General features: G+C 32.9%; 1 protein-coding gene and 1 long non-coding RNA gene across 3 annotated transcripts; both read right to left on the minus strand.

Moving 5' to 3' along the window:
• Window positions 1–3,531: 3,531 nt before the first annotated feature.
• Window positions 3,532–5,856, minus strand: LOC144431450 (uncharacterized). Its single transcript, XR_013480018.1, has 3 exons — window positions 5,767–5,856; window positions 5,029–5,089; window positions 3,532–3,756 (listed from the first exon to the last, which is right to left on the minus strand). It is a non-coding gene; the product is annotated as an uncharacterized LOC144431450 (long non-coding RNA).
• Window positions 5,857–6,695: 839 nt separating this feature from the next.
• On the minus strand, window positions 6,696–18,088 carry LOC144431441 (tyrosine-protein phosphatase 27-like). Of its 2 annotated transcripts, XM_078119585.1 has the most exons (12): window positions 18,004–18,088; window positions 17,176–17,300; window positions 16,083–16,168; window positions 15,209–15,391; window positions 14,600–14,730; window positions 13,642–13,777; window positions 12,624–12,754; window positions 12,033–12,167; window positions 8,701–8,760; window positions 8,453–8,538; window positions 7,598–7,780; window positions 6,696–6,893 (listed from the first exon to the last, which is right to left on the minus strand). In XM_078119585.1, exons 4-6 carry the CDS (start codon window positions 15,222–15,224, stop codon window positions 13,700–13,702), a joined length of 225 nt encoding a protein of 74 aa, XP_077975711.1. In that variant the 5' UTR covers window positions 15,225–15,391; window positions 16,083–16,168; window positions 17,176–17,300; window positions 18,004–18,088; the 3' UTR covers window positions 6,696–6,893; window positions 7,598–7,780; window positions 8,453–8,538; window positions 8,701–8,760; window positions 12,033–12,167; window positions 12,624–12,754; window positions 13,642–13,699. The 2 variants fall into 2 exon arrangements, with proteins under 2 accessions (XP_077975711.1, XP_077975705.1); XM_078119579.1 differs by lacking the exons at window positions 6,696–6,893; window positions 7,598–7,780; window positions 8,453–8,538; ... (2 more) ...; window positions 12,624–12,754; window positions 13,642–13,777 and having other exon boundaries at window positions 14,493–14,730.
• Between the last annotated feature and the right edge of the window lie 858 nt (window positions 18,089–18,946).

Genomic DNA, 18,946 nt, shown 5'->3' on the forward strand with positions numbered 1-18,946 from the left:
ACCTAAACAATTTTGACTACTAGTTTGATGTATAATTGCAAACAAGCCATGTAATTTTGTAAAACATTGTGTCATAGTACCGCGATAAATCAGAGCAGTTGCTTCTTTGTTTCTCTTTACGCTCTATTGTATTTTCTCTATGGGTTCAATTATATCAGAAGTTGTTTCAAGAGATTCGATTTCCATCCAACATATTGGTAGGGAATTATTGACTGAAATAAAAATATTGCTGAATGCTGACACAATAAGTATATATTTCTATACCTATCATGTTACGCGAGACTAATTCCCAATCCTTCCTCAATTCATTTGCGCTAGTGGTTCCGTAGGCGTATGATGCAAGAATGCTGTATAGCAGGAATAAAAATGACCATACTATGCAAATTAAGAATCCTGCTGCAAACTAACACAAATGTATTTCATCAGACTTCCTCAGACAAACAGTTTACAACAATGATAAACGATATTAGAATATTTTTACATATGCTGGTATTTCTATTACTGAACTCAAATGTTGAGTGAGTAGTAAATACTAGTATATAAACCACTTTCATTAATATTGGAATGTCAAAAAAGTTAAAGTCGGTTAGTTAGACAACCTCAGCTGACGACAAGCTCTATATTTCGCGTTTCGAAACCTATGTATTAGATTTATTTTAATGCGGCTTTCTAAAAATTTTGATTTCATCCCCAATAAATCATAATTTTGATTTTCTACCCATTAAAATCCGTTACCAATCATTAACTAACTTTGAAAATAGTATAATTCTGACCATTCAAAGCTACAAGCCATAAACGAAAAATGCTGTTTTCCCGTTACAAGGTAGCAACAACTACCGAAAGATCTATGTTGTTGCAAAATATTTTTTTTTCATTTGCACACTGAATAACACCAATGCAAACATAGCTATCAGCGAGAGAGGAAATGAAGTCTTGTTATTATATACACGTTAATTGTTGAACCCACGCCAGCATATTTGAATCCAACAATGACCTGTCCTATACCATTCCACTCAGTAGAGTAGATTCCACTCATCATGCCCAGCAAGAGATTGAATTTGTTTATAATAATTAGAATTGATTTATAAAAAAGACTTTCACACCCACATAATATTTTATTGGTTATAATTTATTTCCCGTACATTTTTAATGATTTGAATTTCACATGTTGTTTATTAGTGAAATGAAGAAACTAATAAAAATTATCATAAATAAAATTTCTTTCAGCCATGTATGTATATATATGTATACATTCTAACATTACAAAATCATCTAGGACAACCTTTTTCGGCTCGCTTGCCAAAATCGACTAAATTTAACGACAAAATTCTCCCGCGTTTCGACCAAAATTGAAAACAATGCTTTGCAACTTTCAAAGAAAAAACACACAATAATAAACCTTTTAAACATGTACAGACAGATTCACTATTCTGGAAAAATTTTAGCACGACAAATAGATTTGATTACTTTTTTATAACAGTGAGACTTCTGCTGCTGTATTACCGCTGTTAGTTACATTGGGTTTAAATTTTGTAAATAAATACATGAACTACTGGCTTCATCTTTCACCTGTTACGAGATTTGATGAATTTCATAACTGTGAACAGAGATTTACAAGCATATGTAAATGAAAACATGGAGAGTAATGCAGTTGCAAAGTTTTAAAGACACGGAAAATTTTCAGAAATGGCATCTCAATTACGCAATAGTTCGTTTTCTGCATTTCTCTCTTGTATTCCCTTCCCTAATTGCTTATATTTCTTTCGAAATCAATTTATAACAGTAAGTTAGCAAGTAATTCTAACCAACATGAGCTATACAACTCATTAAATCAAGAAGAAATGAGGAATAGGGGGGCACAGAGGAACTATATATTGCGCAATGTAGCCAAAAGAATGCTGTGCTCTTCTCGACAAATTTATCGTGAGCTCCCTAATTTGTTATGTCATAATATATTTCTTTGTAGCCATATGCTACAAAGGACAAAAGGAGTTTAAAACAACAAATTGTTATTAAACGATAATAGATAAACGAACACCTAGTTTCATCAGATAATTAAGAGTCTTGAAACTTTTTATTTAGGGGAGAATGATCTCGTTTCCGATGCCTCCTCGCTGCCAGGGGATGCCCACCCCTGATCTGAGATAAAACTAGAAATTGGTCAAAAAGACAAATGTAATATTTTTGTATAGGATAGATTAGACTTTCTACAATGAAGAAATATCCCAGAAGTCACACCTAGATATTAAGTATTCATCACGTAGATGAAAAAACATTGTATGTATGTCTCTCGTATTTTTGCAGCGATTTATAATATAGTTTGATATTTCAACTTTGCGATGTGTCATTTTTTTATTTTTCATTTAACCTTGTGTTCAAATTTTATCAAATCTTGCAATGTCTTTTTGTATCATATACAACGTCATGAGGAAATGTGAGTAACTATTGCATACATGTACACAATTTAAATCTTCCGTTTTCAAATCAACGACCATTATTAATGAAACAATATTATTGCAAAACACTGAAAAGAGTTCATGACAGTTTATCATGACTTTGGATGTTTTGATAATATGTTCCAAATACCTTTTGGCCTTTTTCATTACTGGTTAACATCACATCAATATGTCACATTTGCGATATATTTGAATTGTAGCCAAGAACTGATATTTTTATGTTTGTGGAACTGCACAGGATTTAAATTTGAAGAAAAAAACACCGATCAGATCAGGACTTCTTGACACAATACACTTGAATAATCCATTTAATTAATACCTTACCTGCAGTGCACAGCAATTGGGACATCTTTTTGACAAGTTGATACTGAACTGTGAAATCTAAGAAGACTGCTGCTAGTGACTGGTGGTCCATGGTCCGACTAATTCACGAAATGAAACATTTGTGTTGTTATTTTCTAAAAAAGTCAGACATGCCTTTATAAAGCAAAGATTATGAAAGTATAACAAGCGTTTTTGAGGACAAAGTACTTTTCATAATAACCAGCAATTAAAGAGAAAGGCGATTTTTTCATAACGACAGGAAGTTAACGTCTAATAATTTACTTATTTACGATTCCGAATAAAGTTTATATTTATGAATACATAATATTCCAAGTACCAAATATTCAATAATGCAGGGAAGATACCGACAGTGACTACATAGAAATCAAAAAGAGCGCGAATTGCAATATACAGTACATAAGTACAGAACCGACCAAATATTGTGATGTTATCGCAAGACTCGCATTATTTAATACCTGTGCATTTGATATAATAATTAGTTTTCGAACTTTGAACCCTCAATAGGTAATTTCCTCCAAATTTGCCAATCCAACTTCTCCGTACTTGTTGGTCATTCCTTGATCTGGCCAATATTTTTCGCATTTTTCTGAACGTTCAATAGCAATATTAGATACTCTAAATTATTGGGTTTGCATAATATTAAAACGTTTATATAGACGTTTCAATCAATTCCCCCATCCCTTCATTCTTTTCAATGGTCATTCAACTTCGTTGTTGCTGATAAGTTTTATACTAAATTTTACACTTTACACAAACTAGATGTTTGCGTTTTTAAAAAAAGTCACATGTGTATTTAGCTATATTGAAAAAAACAAAATACTTTCCCATTTTCTACGCATTTTTTCAGCATAACAATACACGTAACTTTCCGTTCTGCAATCATTCTCCAAAAATCATCCATCGTACTTGGTAGAGGACCTTGTGTAGCAATGTATTTCTTCGGTTTGCTAAAGCCCTATTTAAACAAAATTTATTGTTACAATGACAACATTGGTATCACTTAGAACAATTATTGGTATTCACCACATCACTCTTGGTTTTATACCGTACATCGTATCACTAAAAGTTACAAAAATGAAAGATATCAGCTTCCTATCTAGCACGCTATAAAAACGTCTTTCAAAAATAAAATACGAATATTTTGTCAGGGGTAATCTAAATATACCCATTTTTTAATCGTTAACCAATTTAAAGAAAACTTAAGTTCCCGAATGGTAATATAAAATAACAACGTATAGTCTATGTCAGCGGTTCCCAAACTATGGGTCGCGACCCACTGGTGGGTCGAAAAAGGAATCTTAGTGGGTCGTGAAAAGATGTAGTAAGCTTTGGTTAATTATACTGGTTATTGGGATCGATGGCGACTCAAATAAGTAAATCTTCAAAAAAACAAAAGAAATTAAATTCTAATCTATAAAAGTTTCCTTTTTACGATTTTCTCAAAGGAACTAAAATTTGCTACTCAAAGAATGACAATGTGGCTTTTTTACGCATAGCAGTTTTGTACACTGTACAGCACTTCTTACTGTGTTTCCCCGAAATTTAGACTGGAGTCAAATTTATTTTCTTTTGAAGAATACCACTATGTTTTTTTTGGAAGAGGTCATTTGCGTTCATTTATCAAAAATAAAATTACATTGTAGAAAATCACAAGATTTATTACTAAACATTATATAAAAACTGACATCCATTTTTTTTATTTGTATTTCCCATACAAAAATCAAGTGACAAATATCATAAATGTGATTGTGACATCACACAATCTTGAATAGTGGTGTAACCTTCACCTTACCTCAGGTCAATGAACCTTTCCTCTCCCACACATTTTATAATATATTTTAAGGGTAGGGTTTAATTGAAATCATTTTGAAAATTCAAATTATTATCTTATTTTCAGGCCAGGTCTTATTTTCGAGGAAACACGGTTGTTTTGCGATGATTAGCCATTTCTGTGTTCTGTGTTATGTCATGAGAAAAAAAAATTTGAATTAAAGTTAAGGCGGTTGCCATAAGCTGTGGTAATAAATAGTGGGTCCCGACTCTAAAAAGTTTAGGAACCACTGGACTCTATGCCATAATTATTAGATTAGAAAATATTTTTATCAAAAACATATCAAAATATCAAATATTCCAGTTTTAAATAAAATTAGTGTTTAAAAGTATTCAAAATATATATTGACAGCCCAGTTGCTTTTAGATTTCTCGGAAAAAAATCTTGAAAACTTACACGCATTCGTTGATGTTACTGATGTCTCCTCCGCCACTCAGAATAACTCGATAGTTATTACCTTCAAAGCAATTTTACTATTTTTTACACAAGCAAAACAGATTTTAGGAAAAAAAAACTCATTTTACTGACAATCAACAAACTCAAAAATATAAACTTTGAAATGACATTGAATAAGTATGTGTTATTATTACTTAACAACGGTTACGCGATGAAAATAACAATATCGTATCATATAGTAAAAGTGTAAGTAAAGAAACCAACAAGTTAAAATATTTTTGTATCGATTTTTCTTCTTCAGTGAAACAGCTGCTTCAATTTCAGTTGGGTAATCAAGGCGCTTTGCATTTTTTTTTATATTTTACAAGTTCATAATTAAATTCACGTATAATGTCTTCACTACAGAACTACATAAATTTTACTATTTTTCACCGCGATATTACGACCAAAAATTTTGAGCCTAATGAAAGTTTGTAAAGAGTCGATGCATTTTCATGATAAATTCTAACGAATAGCAGTGTGAAAATTTTGACAAAATCTCATTAATCAATACTCAAAAATTGGTACTCGCGAAGTATGTGTACCAGGTTAGGGTTAGGCCATAATTTTATTCTGATTTCTCTTATTTTAGTTTGATTACGAGTTCGGGGACTGTCTGTGTTATCAAAGTCCCTGCCCATAAGTTTCAGTCCCCTTATGTATTGGTATACACATACTACTGGAGCGACCAAAAATTACCTCAAACTGTTCCCTGAATTTTTCTCGGTCTGAATATCATCATGTTATAATTTTTCAACAACTGATCAATTTGAATTTCTTTATCTGACCTTGGTTCGTGTTTATCCATTGATAATTTAGCGTAAACGTGCTCTAAGTAAAAATTCAGGTAAGAGAGTACGAATAACTGGAAAATCAATTGTTGGATTTGCACATCGTTTTTTTATATTAATTTCTGTTTTCTGTCAATTTAAAAAACTATCAAAGAGTTTTCTAAATACACCATCACTTTTACTTATGGATAACGAACAAAATACATAAAATTAACCTTAAAATTAGTGGTATATTTCAGGCGTCAATTTCCGGTTTGTAAATGAGAAGGGAAATTGATATGACAAAAATCTCAATATAATTACTCGACCCCAAATATTTTTTTGAACTGAAGCCCCATACGAACTGAATATTTTTCAGTTTTAAGTTCGAATAAGATTACCCGGACCAGGCATAAACCTTTGAACCTACCTTCCTTGTCATTTAGCTCTAGCATGCTTAAATTAAGTATTTTCTCTCACCCACTCGTCCTAAGATATTATTTACATATTAAATATTGAATCATTCAAGTTTCAATACATGAATCTTGGTTATCGCTGCCTAGAATTTGTATTTTCTATTGAATGGATTTATTAACTTTATTACGTTTGTTCCTAACATTACCGATAAACTTAATAATGCAGAGACGATGATCACGATGACGACAAAAATACGCAACATAGCCAGGACAACCAGAGGTAAGATGATGTTTAATTAAGTGATTTGCTGTAAAATATTATCGTCGTATATAATGTATTTAAAGAGAAAAGTGATGATTTATAAATTTAATGTCAAAACAATTACAGTTCTGAATGATCGGCACCTCCTTACCAAAGCACCCGATAAATACAAATGTTAATATCATTAGAATATTTAGTGGAAGCAAAAATTATGAATAAAATTTAGTTAACTGTATATTGAAATTTTGTAACTGAAATTACTGTTATGCCAACTCACTTGTAGGCACGGGTTCTTTAAACTTAGTGGTGAATTGTGAAATTTTACTGGCTTTTAACAAAACCTCATCTTCGCCCGGTGTTGCCGACACTGTATGCTAGCTGAAACAGAGTATTGCATTTGCATATATATGAAGCCCAAAAAAGGCAACACATTATCATAGTGTACATATCCACTTTCAGATATAGACCATACTTATATTGCAAACAACGTTATTAGAGGCGGCTTCCCAATAGATTTCTTTCACTTTCAAAATGGTATTTATCCATAATTTACCTCCAAATATATATACCAATTATTTTGATATTGTCTATTACTGTTTATAAAACAGTTTGAATAAGATATATAATAAGATATGACCCGATGATTACGGTACTGAAGGACAACAGGTATACTGGGATTGTATACGAATAGCATAGCCCCAATTATGATACCACTACACCCTATTTGCCATAGTCCCCATGTAGACTCACGGCAATAAACAAATCTCCCTTTCCGTGCATGACCGTGCGCCGAGCGATGTTTCGGTACCCCACAAAAATTCAAAGCACTCGTTTCTGTAATGTCTTTGTTTGACTTAGTCTTTAGTAAATGGACCACAAAAATATTATCATTGTTAAGTTGCATTCAAAGATTATGACGCTGCATTACGGTTCAAAAAGCTGTAAATTGGTAAATATCTGCCACACTTTGAAAAGCGTGTTAAACAGATTGCAAGCAATTGATATCCGTTAATTCTTTTTTCAAATAAGGTTCATAACTGAGAGATCGTACAGTTCACGTCACGTCAATAGGTCATCAATACCTGTATTCGGCATCATTGTTTAGCTTGAGGTTTGGACCTGTCACTTCATCATCAGATGTTGACACAGCTCTTTTGTTTCTTGTATTATTTAAGGCAGAATTGATGGTGCAGGAAGATGATGATTCATTTCCCGAACGTCGCGATATTTTGTTAGTGTTTCCAATTTCTTCATTCCTTCTATTCCTTAATTTTAAAATAAAAATTACCTTCAAATTTTTTATAATGTGACTCAATGTACTCAGAGGTTAAACAACAATATTATACTATAGATTGTATTGACAACACAACCAGTAATACGCGTGGAACCGGATGTTCATGGTATTAGCTTATATGTCAGTTTAATATTCCTAAATATTAATGAAATGTCGATTTTAAATCGACCTTCAAAACAATGAAAAACGCGTTTTTTAGATTTGAATTGAATTCACATGGGATTTGGTTCACTCGGATATACTCAACTAAAATAACTGTACATATCTTTACATATCAACTAAAAAATAGCAAACGATAAATTTCAATAAAACTTGTATTATGATTTGAAAAAAATTTCGAAACGGTAATAATTGCTCAAGAAACAAACGAGAATATCGGTCGGAGACCGAAGACTTATCGATCGAAAGTTAGGGGATCCCCCATTCATTCACTCTGACTCTATAGTGTCACCGCGTGTCACATCACTAATTAATTATTAACTCGCTAACTATACGACATAATTCATCCAAAATCAATAGGCTTCTGGTCCGAGCTATGATAAATGCACATGCAAAATTTGGAGCAGATTCAACCTCGCTTTCGTGAGATATAGCGTGTATCTAACAGGCAGACAAAAAGACAAATAACTATCAACATACTTACCGATCAAGATCGATAAGTAATAACTGTAATATTGCTTCTTTGCAATGTCTCAAAAATTTTATCCTGCGGTTTTACCGTCATCATTTCTGAAAATTATGATGAAGTATTAATTAGTAATTGCATTTATTATGCACAAGAGAAATAAGTTATAAAAAGCTAGAAAAGCATTTATAGACGTATTCACGACTAATCAGGTTTTAAAGTCAAAGAGCCAACCTTATACATTGTCACCTAAAAACAATACTCACAAAAGTTGTTTCAGGAGATTCGTTTGATTTCCATTCAACATATTGGTAGTGAATTATTGACTGAAATAAAAATATTGCTGAATGCTGGCACAATAGGTATATATTACTATAACTATCATGTTACCCGAGACTAACTCCCAATCCTTCCTCAATTCATTTGCGCTAGTGGTTCCGTATGCGTATGAGGCAAGGATGCTGTAGCAGGAATAAACATGACCATACCATTCAATTTAAGAATCCTGCTGCACACTAACACAAATCTATTTCATCAGACTTCCTCAGACAAACAGTTTACAGCAATAATGTGAGATATTAGAAAATTTTTACATATGCTGGTATTTTTATTACTGAACTCAAATGTTGAGTGAGTAGTAAATACTAGATTATAAACCACTTTCATAAATATTGGAATGTCGAAAAAGTTTTTCTGGACATTCTTCTCGTGTTGTATAAACGAAAACTAAAATATAATTTTACCTGTACTGCTTCATCTTTAAAAACTTGGAGGATTTCTCTTCTAATAATTTGTCCTTCTGTGTTCGTAGATTTTACGGAAATTTTTAAGCTTGTTGAAAGCATTTGATTATCTTCCCATTAAGGAAAAAACATTGCTCCTAGAAGTAAAAATATACCTTCTAATAGACATTGAAGATATTTAATAAAAACTCAATATATATGGGTTCTTGCCCGTCTTTGGAATGTTGTGGTAGTCAGCGAACCCGTTTTTTTTTCATACGTTAGAGTCGGTTAGTTAGACAACCTCAGCTGACGACAAGCGCTATATTTGGCGTTTCGAAACCTATGTATTAGATTTATTTTAATGCGGCATTCATGAAATTTTGATTCCCGCACACATCCCCAGTAAATCATAATTTTTATTTTCTACCTATTAAAATCCGTTACCAATCTTTAACTAACTCTGAAAATAGTATAATTCTGACCATTCAAAGCTACATCCCATAAAAGAAAAATGCTGTTTTCCCGTTCCAAGGTAGCAACCACTGCCGAAAGATCTATGTCAGGGTGATCCAAGGTTGTCGCCTTCGCGGGCCACAAAATTATTTTTTCATTATTCGCGGGCCACAATGGTTTCAGAAATAGGTAACAAGGCAATACAAAACAAACACTTTTATTGTGCAAACAATTTATCATTGTTTGTCATTTATCACGCTAAAGCATGCAAAATACACCAGAAAAAGTATGAAACATGCAACAAAAGTTTTTCTATATCTACGTTTAATGTAAGATTTTAAACTCTCCAAAAGTGCTCCTGCAAATGTAAGTGCTATCGAGCATTGATGGAGTTCTCAAAAACAAATCCCTCATAATTTGGTAATTGCTCACATGATAGCAAATATCGTTTTAGATTATATTTGCCATAACTGCAGATTGAATGATTATCGAATCTTACCAAATGTAAGGTACAGGACAGTAATTAATAATTTTTCTGACATACTAGAAGACTTTTTTGTAATACTGTTTAGGCTGGTTGCAAGAAATCACCGGAAGAAATTATAATCTCAGGCCATAGCATTATTATTTAGTTATTATAACTGTTAGAATATAATAATATTACCAACCAAAAAGATAGAAATCCAGTGAACAATTTGGACTACCCAAGCACACTATTCCAATTCACTAGTTGCTTCAGCTAGCCGTGACACTAGTCTATTCAGTGACATTAGTGATGTCGAAAAGATTTCCTGATTATTTTTATTTTGACGAAACAACACCAAATGCAATTTTTTGATTACCCTCCAGCAAACGCGACGCGGGGCACAGATAATGACGCTGCGGGCCACATGTGGCCCGCGGGCCTGGGTTTGGATCATCCTTATCTATGTTATTGCAAAATAATTTTTTCATCTGGACCCTGAATAACACCAATGCAAACATATCTATCAGCGAGAGAGGGAATGTAGGCTTGTTATTATATACACGTAAACGGTTGAACCCACGCCAGCATATCTGCATCCAACAATAACCTATACCAGGGATGGGCAATCTTTTTTCGGCTCGCGTGCCCAAATCGGCTAAATTTAACGACAAAATTCTTCCGCGTGCCGACCAAAATTAAAACCAATGCTTTGTTACTTTTAAAGCAAAAATACACAATAATAAACCTTCTAAACATGTAAGCTACAGACAGATTCACTATTCGGGAAAATATCAGTCCGACAAATAGATTTGATTACTTTTCTTATTCTATATAAGTGAGACTTCTGCTGCTGCATTACTGCTGATAGAGATTTACATTGAAAAAAAGTTACGAACTACGGGTTTCATCTTTCAGGCTACTCCTGTTACAAGACTTAACAAAGTTCATAACGGAGAACAGAAAGTCACAAGCATATGTAGATAAAAACATGCAGTTGCAAAGTTTTTGAGACACGGAAAATTTTCAGGAATGGCATCCCAATTACGCAATAGTTCGTTTTCTGCACTTCTCTCTCGTACTCCCTTCTCTAATTCCTTTTATATCTCTCGAAATCAATTTATAACAGTAAGTTAGCAAGTAACTTTAAGCAACATGAGCTATACAACTTATTAAATCAAGCAGAAATGAGGTATAGGGTGGCACAGACGAACTATATTGCGCAATGTAATCAAATGAATGCTGTGCTCTTCTCGACCAAATTGATCTTGAGCTCACTCATTTGTTATGTCATAATATATTTCTTTGTAGCCATATGCTACAGAGGACAAAAAGAGTTTAAATAAATAACGAATTGTCAACAAACGATAATAAATAAAGGAACACCTAGTTTCATCAGATAATTCAGAGTCTTGAAACTTTTTATCTAAGGGAGAATGATCTCGTTTCCGAAGCCTCCTCGCTCGCGTGCCAAGTTTGGATAAAACTCTAGGATAGGATCTAGGATAAAACTAGAAATTGGTCAAAAACACAAATGTAATATTTATGTATAATATAAATTACATTTTCTACAATGGAGAAATATCCCAGAAGACCTAAACTAGATATTACGTATTCATATAACCACGTAGATGAGAAAATGTATGTCTCTTATATTTTTGCAACGATTTATAATATAGTTTGATATTACAACTTTGCGGTGTATCATTTTTTTATTTTTCATTTAACCTTGTGTTCAAATTTTATTAAATCTTGCAATGTCTTTTTGTATCATATACCAACGTCATGAGGAAATGTGAGTAACTAATAGTAACTATTGTATACACGTACACAATTTAAATCTCCCGTTTTCCAATCAGCGGCCATTATTGATAAAACAATATTATTGCAAAACACTGAAAAGAGTTCATGACAGTTTATCATGACTTCGGATGTTTTGAAAATATGTTCCAAATACCTTTTTGTCTTTTTCGTTACTGGTTAACATCACAATAGTGTTTACATTGTTGTCAATTACTGCTCCACAGAAAACCTCTGTAGTTGACTTCATTGTGTCTTGAGCAGCGATCAATTTTGTGATATCGGCGTATGACTGAATAGAATGTTAAATATTGTCAATGGTTTGATATAACATAACTTTTTTATTTATTCCACAGAAAATAAATCGAGATTTTTGTTCAAATATTAACTAAAATTGAACAAATTTTAAACTTGTTCATTCATATCAGCGACAGATAAAAACTTTTTTGCCTTCGTTTATGCTTCGTCTTAACTATGTTTATCTTAAAAAAAACGTAGATGAAGTTTTAACGCACTTCAAGCTTTGATGCATTAATATAAGGCGTTTCCGTTTCATCACTTCCCCTCACAACCACCATCTTGTATTTGAAGTCTGCAAGCACAATAAGTTTGACATTCATGATAGCTCTTGTAATTACCTTTGCTAATTATTTATACGTGCCTAATATATTCTTAAAAGAGGTACCATCGCGGTTCTGAAATATGCTAATATAACATTACAGTAAGTAAACATTTACATCTTACTAACATGGTATGATATCTGGATTTCTATTCATTGCTCTGTAATTCCCCGTATTCCCATGCTTAGTTTGGTTTATTGGTCCAACCTTTCCCAAGTTGTCAAATTTCTTACGAATTTTTACAACACCTTGCTGGTCGCTGCAAATTGATTTATAAAAATAATAAAATTTTATAAGCAGTTATTGCAAATTCATTGAAAAAAAATAATAGTTTCGTACAAATTCAATGTTTCATTTCACAGATTTCAAAATATTTTTTTTTCAAATTGATTGAGTTTGATGTAAAATTGTCATATTACAAGAAGATATTGTTTGTCAATTTTCAAAACGAGTAAAAATGATTTCATTCAAATTACCTGGATTACATGACATAATAATATTATTTTATTCCCATATTAAACACATCATTATAGCACGACTACAATTTTAGTCTTACCCTTCTAAATATTGACCCACTTCATCTGGACCCAAATCAGTATCACAGTACATATAATTTTCCAAGAGGAGTTTGTGGACGAGAATGTAAACAAAATTAATGATAACTAACACTAAAAGACTTGTGGTTTAAATTTAAATGTGATACTCATTTCTATGTTGTATTTAACGTTTATGGTCATGAAACAATTAACAATTTTTGGAGAAGAGGTGTATGTATATATATGGATCGTTTTGCCAATATTTTCTTATTAATGTTACGCTTTTCTCATTAATCACTGGATCAATTGCCTTGAAATTTTCAGTGGTTAAGATAGTATTTTTCACTAAATGGCTATTGCATTTATTTACTTCAACACTTTTAGTGAGCTCTATGTGATTTGTTTTTCACTCCGAGATTTTGAATGATGACCTCTTCAAAGGTAATAAAAATTATATCTAGCGGTTCTGCAACCTCTTTCTCTACGCAAAAGTTGGAAGTTCATAGACTAGGTAAGATACTGTAAAAGGTAAGTTAGACTATTCGTCGTTTTGGCGTTTGTGTCTATCCTAAATCTATCCTGGTGAAAAAAGTAAAAAGGCAATTCTTACGCAGCTCTGAACCATATCCACACTTTGCTCTCTCATATTTAAAACACAAGTGTAAACATCAACTGATGTCAGGGCTCTGGATTCTTCTAGTAACATATCGATGGCAATGAAAGCACCCGTTCTTTCTGCTCCAGCACTAGAATTTGAAAAAAAAAGGTTCATTGCATATTTACGATCAGCTTCTATAAGCAAAGAAACGTTATTGAACAATAAATATTAAACGATACTTAATCTTATTTAGATAGACCACATTAAATTTATGGTTTGTGTAAGAAGCAGATGTAAGTTTGTTGTTTTTTTGGCAGCTGACACCTTTGTCTGCGCTAAGCCAAAACCATCCAAACTATTTGGGGATAAAAAAAAATTTTAAGCTCTGTCTCATATAAAGAAGCATTTTGCAAGTTATATATTTTGCCTTGTTTTACTAACCAATGATCAAAATGTCACATATGCGATATGAATTGAAGCCAAGAACTGATATTGTTATGTTTGTTTAAACGTTCATATAAAATTCTGTGAAACAGCACAGGATTTAAATATGAAAAAAAGAACACCGATCAGATCAGGACTTCTCGACACAATACAATTGAATAATTCATTTACAATTGGGACATTTGTTTGACAAATTGATACTGAACTGTGAAATCTAAGAAGATTGCTGCTAGTGACTGGTGGTACAAAGTACTTTTCATAATAACCAGCAATTAAAGAGAAAGGCGATTTTTTCATAACGACAGGAAGTTAACGTCTAATAATTTACTTATTTACGATTCCGAATAAAGTTTATATTTATGTATTCATAATATACCAAATATGTACCAAATATTCAATATTGCAGGAAAGATACCGACAGTGACTACATAGGATTCAAAAAGAGCGCGAATTGCAATATACAATACATAAGTACAGAACCGACCGAATATTGTAAAGTTATCGCAAGACTTGCATTATTTAATACCTCTGCATTTGATATAACAATTAGTTTTCGAACTTTGAACCCTCCATCGGTAATTTCCTCCAAATTTTCCAATCCAACTTCTCCGTACTTGTTGGTCATTCCTTGATCTGGCCAATATTTTTCGCATTTTTCTGAACATTCCAAAGCAATATTAGATACTGTATAATATTGGGTGTGCATGATATTAAAACGTTTATATAAAACGTTACAAGAACCATAGCCCCAATTATGATACCACTACACCCTCTTCGCCATAGTTCCCATGTAGACTCACGGCAATAAACAAATCTCTCTTCCCGTGCATGACCGTACGCCGAGCGACGTCTCGGCACCACACAAAAATTCAAAGCACTCGTTTCTGTAATGCCCGTGTTTGACTTAGTCTTTAGTGAATGAGCCACAAAAATATTATCATTTTTAATTAGTTGCATTCAAAGATTATGACGCTGCATTACGGTTTAAAAAGCTGTAATTTGGTGAATATCTGCCACACACTGAAAAGCGTGTTAAAAAGATTGCAAGCAATTGATATCCGTTAGTTAATTTATTAAATAAGGTTAATAATTGAGCTATCGTACAATTCACGTCACGTCAATAGGGTATCAATACCTGTATTCGGCATCATTGTTTAGCTTGTGGTTTTGACCTGTCACTTCATCATCAGATGTTGACACAGTTCTTTTGTTTCTTGTATTATTTAAGGCAGAATTGATGGTGCTGGGAGATGATGATTCATCTCCCAAACGTCGCGATATTTTGTTAGTGTTTCCAATTTCTTCATTTATTCTATTCCTTAATTTTAAAATAAAAATTACCTTCAATTTTTTTTATTATATGACTCAATGTACTCAGAGGTTAAACAACAATATTATACTATAGATTGTATTGACAACACAACCAGGCATTAATACGCGTGGAACCGGATGTTCATGGCATTAGCTTATATGTCAGTTTAATATTTCAAAAGATTAATGAAATGTCAATTTTAAATCAACGTTCAAAACAATGAGAAACGCGTTTTTTAGATTCGAATTGAATTAACATGGGATTTGGTTCACTCGGATATACTCAACTAAAATATCTGTACATATCTATACATATCAACTTAAAAATAGCAAACGATAAATTTCATTAAAACTTGCATTATGATTTGAGGAAATTTTGAAACGAAAAAAATTGCTCAAGAAACAAACGAAAATATCGGTCGAAGACCGAAGACTTATTGGTCGAACGTTAGGGGACCTCCATTCATTCATTCACTCTGACTATATAGTGACATCACGTGTCACATCACTAATTAATTAAAAACTCGCTAGTTATACAACATAATTCATCCAAAATCGATAGGCTCCTGGTCCGAGCTATGATGAATGCACATGCAAAATTTGGAGCAGATTCAACCTCGCTTTCGTAAGATATCGCGTGTATCAGACAGACAGACAGACAGACAGACAGACAGACAATTACCTATCAACATACTTACCGATTAAGACCGATAAGTAATAACTGTAATATTGCTTCCTTGCAATGTCTCAAAAATTCTATCCTGCGGTGTTACCGTCATCATTTCTGAAAATTATGTTGAAGTAATAATAAATAATTGCATTTATTATGCAGTTATAAAAAGCTAGAAAAGCATTTATAGACGTATTCACGACAAATTAGGTTTTCGAGCCAAGTTACCCACTTTATACATTGTCACCTAAAAACAATATTCACAAAATTTCTCAACTAGGTCTAAGAAAATGAAATATATCATTTCATTTTTTTTAAACTTGAACTTCTGTTCGCGTTCCCTAGAACACGTGCTACATGGCCACATTTCAAACAAACTTGCATCTTTCGCGCAAAATTATCAATCACTCGCACGCACCCCTCTACGGTGATTTCCCTGATTTTTTCTTCGCTTGAGTTCACAAATTATTTATGGATTGTTCGGACTTCAGATACACATTGTCCTTCGAAAACCCTCTCAGGGTTCAAGTCCGATGCATGAGTTACCCACACGACGTCATTGGTGACTACTGATATCCCCGTCTTTCTTGTAATCGCTCTCAGTCAGTCACAAACAGAAGTTCATGCGCAAGTCAAATTATGTATATATATCGCATAGTTGAATGACAAAAAAATTAGGTTATGTTTTTGGATCACTCTGTACATACATAGGCTAAGTGGATGTTTTTTTTTCTTCTCAAACGACTAGAAATCATCGCAATAACCTTCCAATTACCCCGCAATTTCAGCGCCGAAAACATAGGGAAATATTAAGGTAATTTATCGCTTGTTATTGGTGCATGGCGGAAGTCGCCGATATAAATTCCCAAAGAATGGTCTTGTTTGCTTAGCCAATTTTACTTACGTAATCGCATTAGAAGGATTAGGATATATTAAAAGACAAGCCTATAAGGTGCTCAATTGACTTTGGTAGGTCATTTCTGTCAGAGTGAGTACCAACTAAGTTACGAGTGGATCATTTATATAAGGTATCTCATATACGTCAGGTGTTTTTGAACTTTTGGCCCCGTCTTTATTTAGTAATGGAATTCGAACTCTATTATTACGGAATCCAATCCAACCTGACTGGCAAACGCATTTATGTCCAGGTGTGCAATCGTGATTGCGCCACAATCCTGTTGAAGCAAACTGACGAACGCACTGGTTTTTGTAGATTTTTCCGAATTTTATTGGACTCATACCATCCCTGCAAAAGGTATAAATTGTAGAGCTTAATTTTGCTGAAATGAAATGTAATTACCAATAAGATACAAAGAATAGGCAAGTTATAATCCGAAGGTTCAAATAGGCAAAATCAGATAGCAAATCTTTAGTCAAGTTTCATCAGTCTGAAGTAATTGCTCAATTATCTGCATTTGATACACCCACCAATTAAATTAGAAGTACTTCATCGTACCAGTGTATTTCTTCATACTTATTATTCTGTGCTCGACTACCAGATATCGTTTTTTGAATGCAGCAGAGTATCTTATCGTGTTTTTCTACCTTTACGTATGGACTGACTATAATAGAACTATTTCAAGCTAATATTATTAAATTATTTTTTTAAAATACACCGCTTTTACACAATATTATCTTTGTGAAGTTGTTTCAAATAACTCCATTTACGTAGCCAAAGTTAGGAACAATATTGTTGTTTTTCTCTGTGTGGTGGATAAGCAAGGCATGCTAGCATTGATAGATAAACATTCGGTCTTAGGTTATTGCCCGGTAGTTTCTGTGAAATATCACAATGATCGATAAGGGAGACATCGATGGTGGTAATTAATTGGGCCTTTGCTCAAGGCAATAGCAAATGCGCAACTTTTTTTTCTTTTAAAAACTTCCGCTATCAGGTAATTGCTAACACACTTCCGATATATGAGATATCAATAAATACGTATTCGTACCATTTTGAAAATCTCAATTCACCCTCTTCGTTCTAAAGCCATTTATATTTTGGTAGATAGTTCAATCCGATCCAGATATCGGCTCGGAAAAATTGTGTGAAGTCTATTTCAACCTAAATATCCAATGGTAAATATGCCAAATGGAATTGTGCATGATGTTAGGTGAAGACCTGACCTAAAATTGTTCATAATAAATTAATGAAATTACTTATGCACGGAAAGTTTCTCTATATCGAATACCTGGTTAGATTTCTTACGATTTTGTAGGTTTCGCCATTATTAATTTCAACAAGCCAGCTGTCTCTATGGGTAGAAACTTTTTTGGCTGCATACCACTCTTTCCCTTGATCAAATAGTTCAAGTTTGTATGTTCGGAAAGTAGCTGTGTCTGAAAATATTTCAGGACCGGTTGGTTAGTTTTTATTTTTGACGTCAGATACAAATATTCAATTTTATTTTTTACGATTAAACAACAGTATATTCAAAAACTCACGTTATAGTGTTTCTGATTGAATAGTTGAGAATAATGAACTTATTAGGGTAAATATCTTTATTGCGTTCTTCATAGCATATAAGCTTTTTCTCAGAATCACTCTATTTTTCATGCCTGACTTCCCCGGGATGAGAGAATGATAAAATATAATAATAATAATTCTTATAATTAAATTTTCTAGCTCTCTTTGCACTAGATCAAATCCAATTGAATAAATAAACATTTGGTACACCTGATTGTCTTTATGTTGCAAATTAGCGTATAGAAAAAGCTACCCCCCGGTCGGTTCAAAACTCTTGCGGTAAGAGAAAAAAGTTGCAATACACTGCTTTAATTGATTGCCCATAGAGTTGCGCATCCTATTAAACACCTCTACGCAACAAAACGTTTACAAGACGTTTATTTCAAAATCATAAATACTTTTCAGCATCATAGCCAAATTTTTTAGCG

Source organism: Styela clava, chromosome 2, assembly GCF_964204865.1.
Source record: "Styela clava chromosome 2, kaStyClav1.hap1.2, whole genome shotgun sequence".
Taxonomy (NCBI): Eukaryota; Metazoa; Chordata; class Ascidiacea; order Stolidobranchia; family Styelidae; genus Styela; species Styela clava.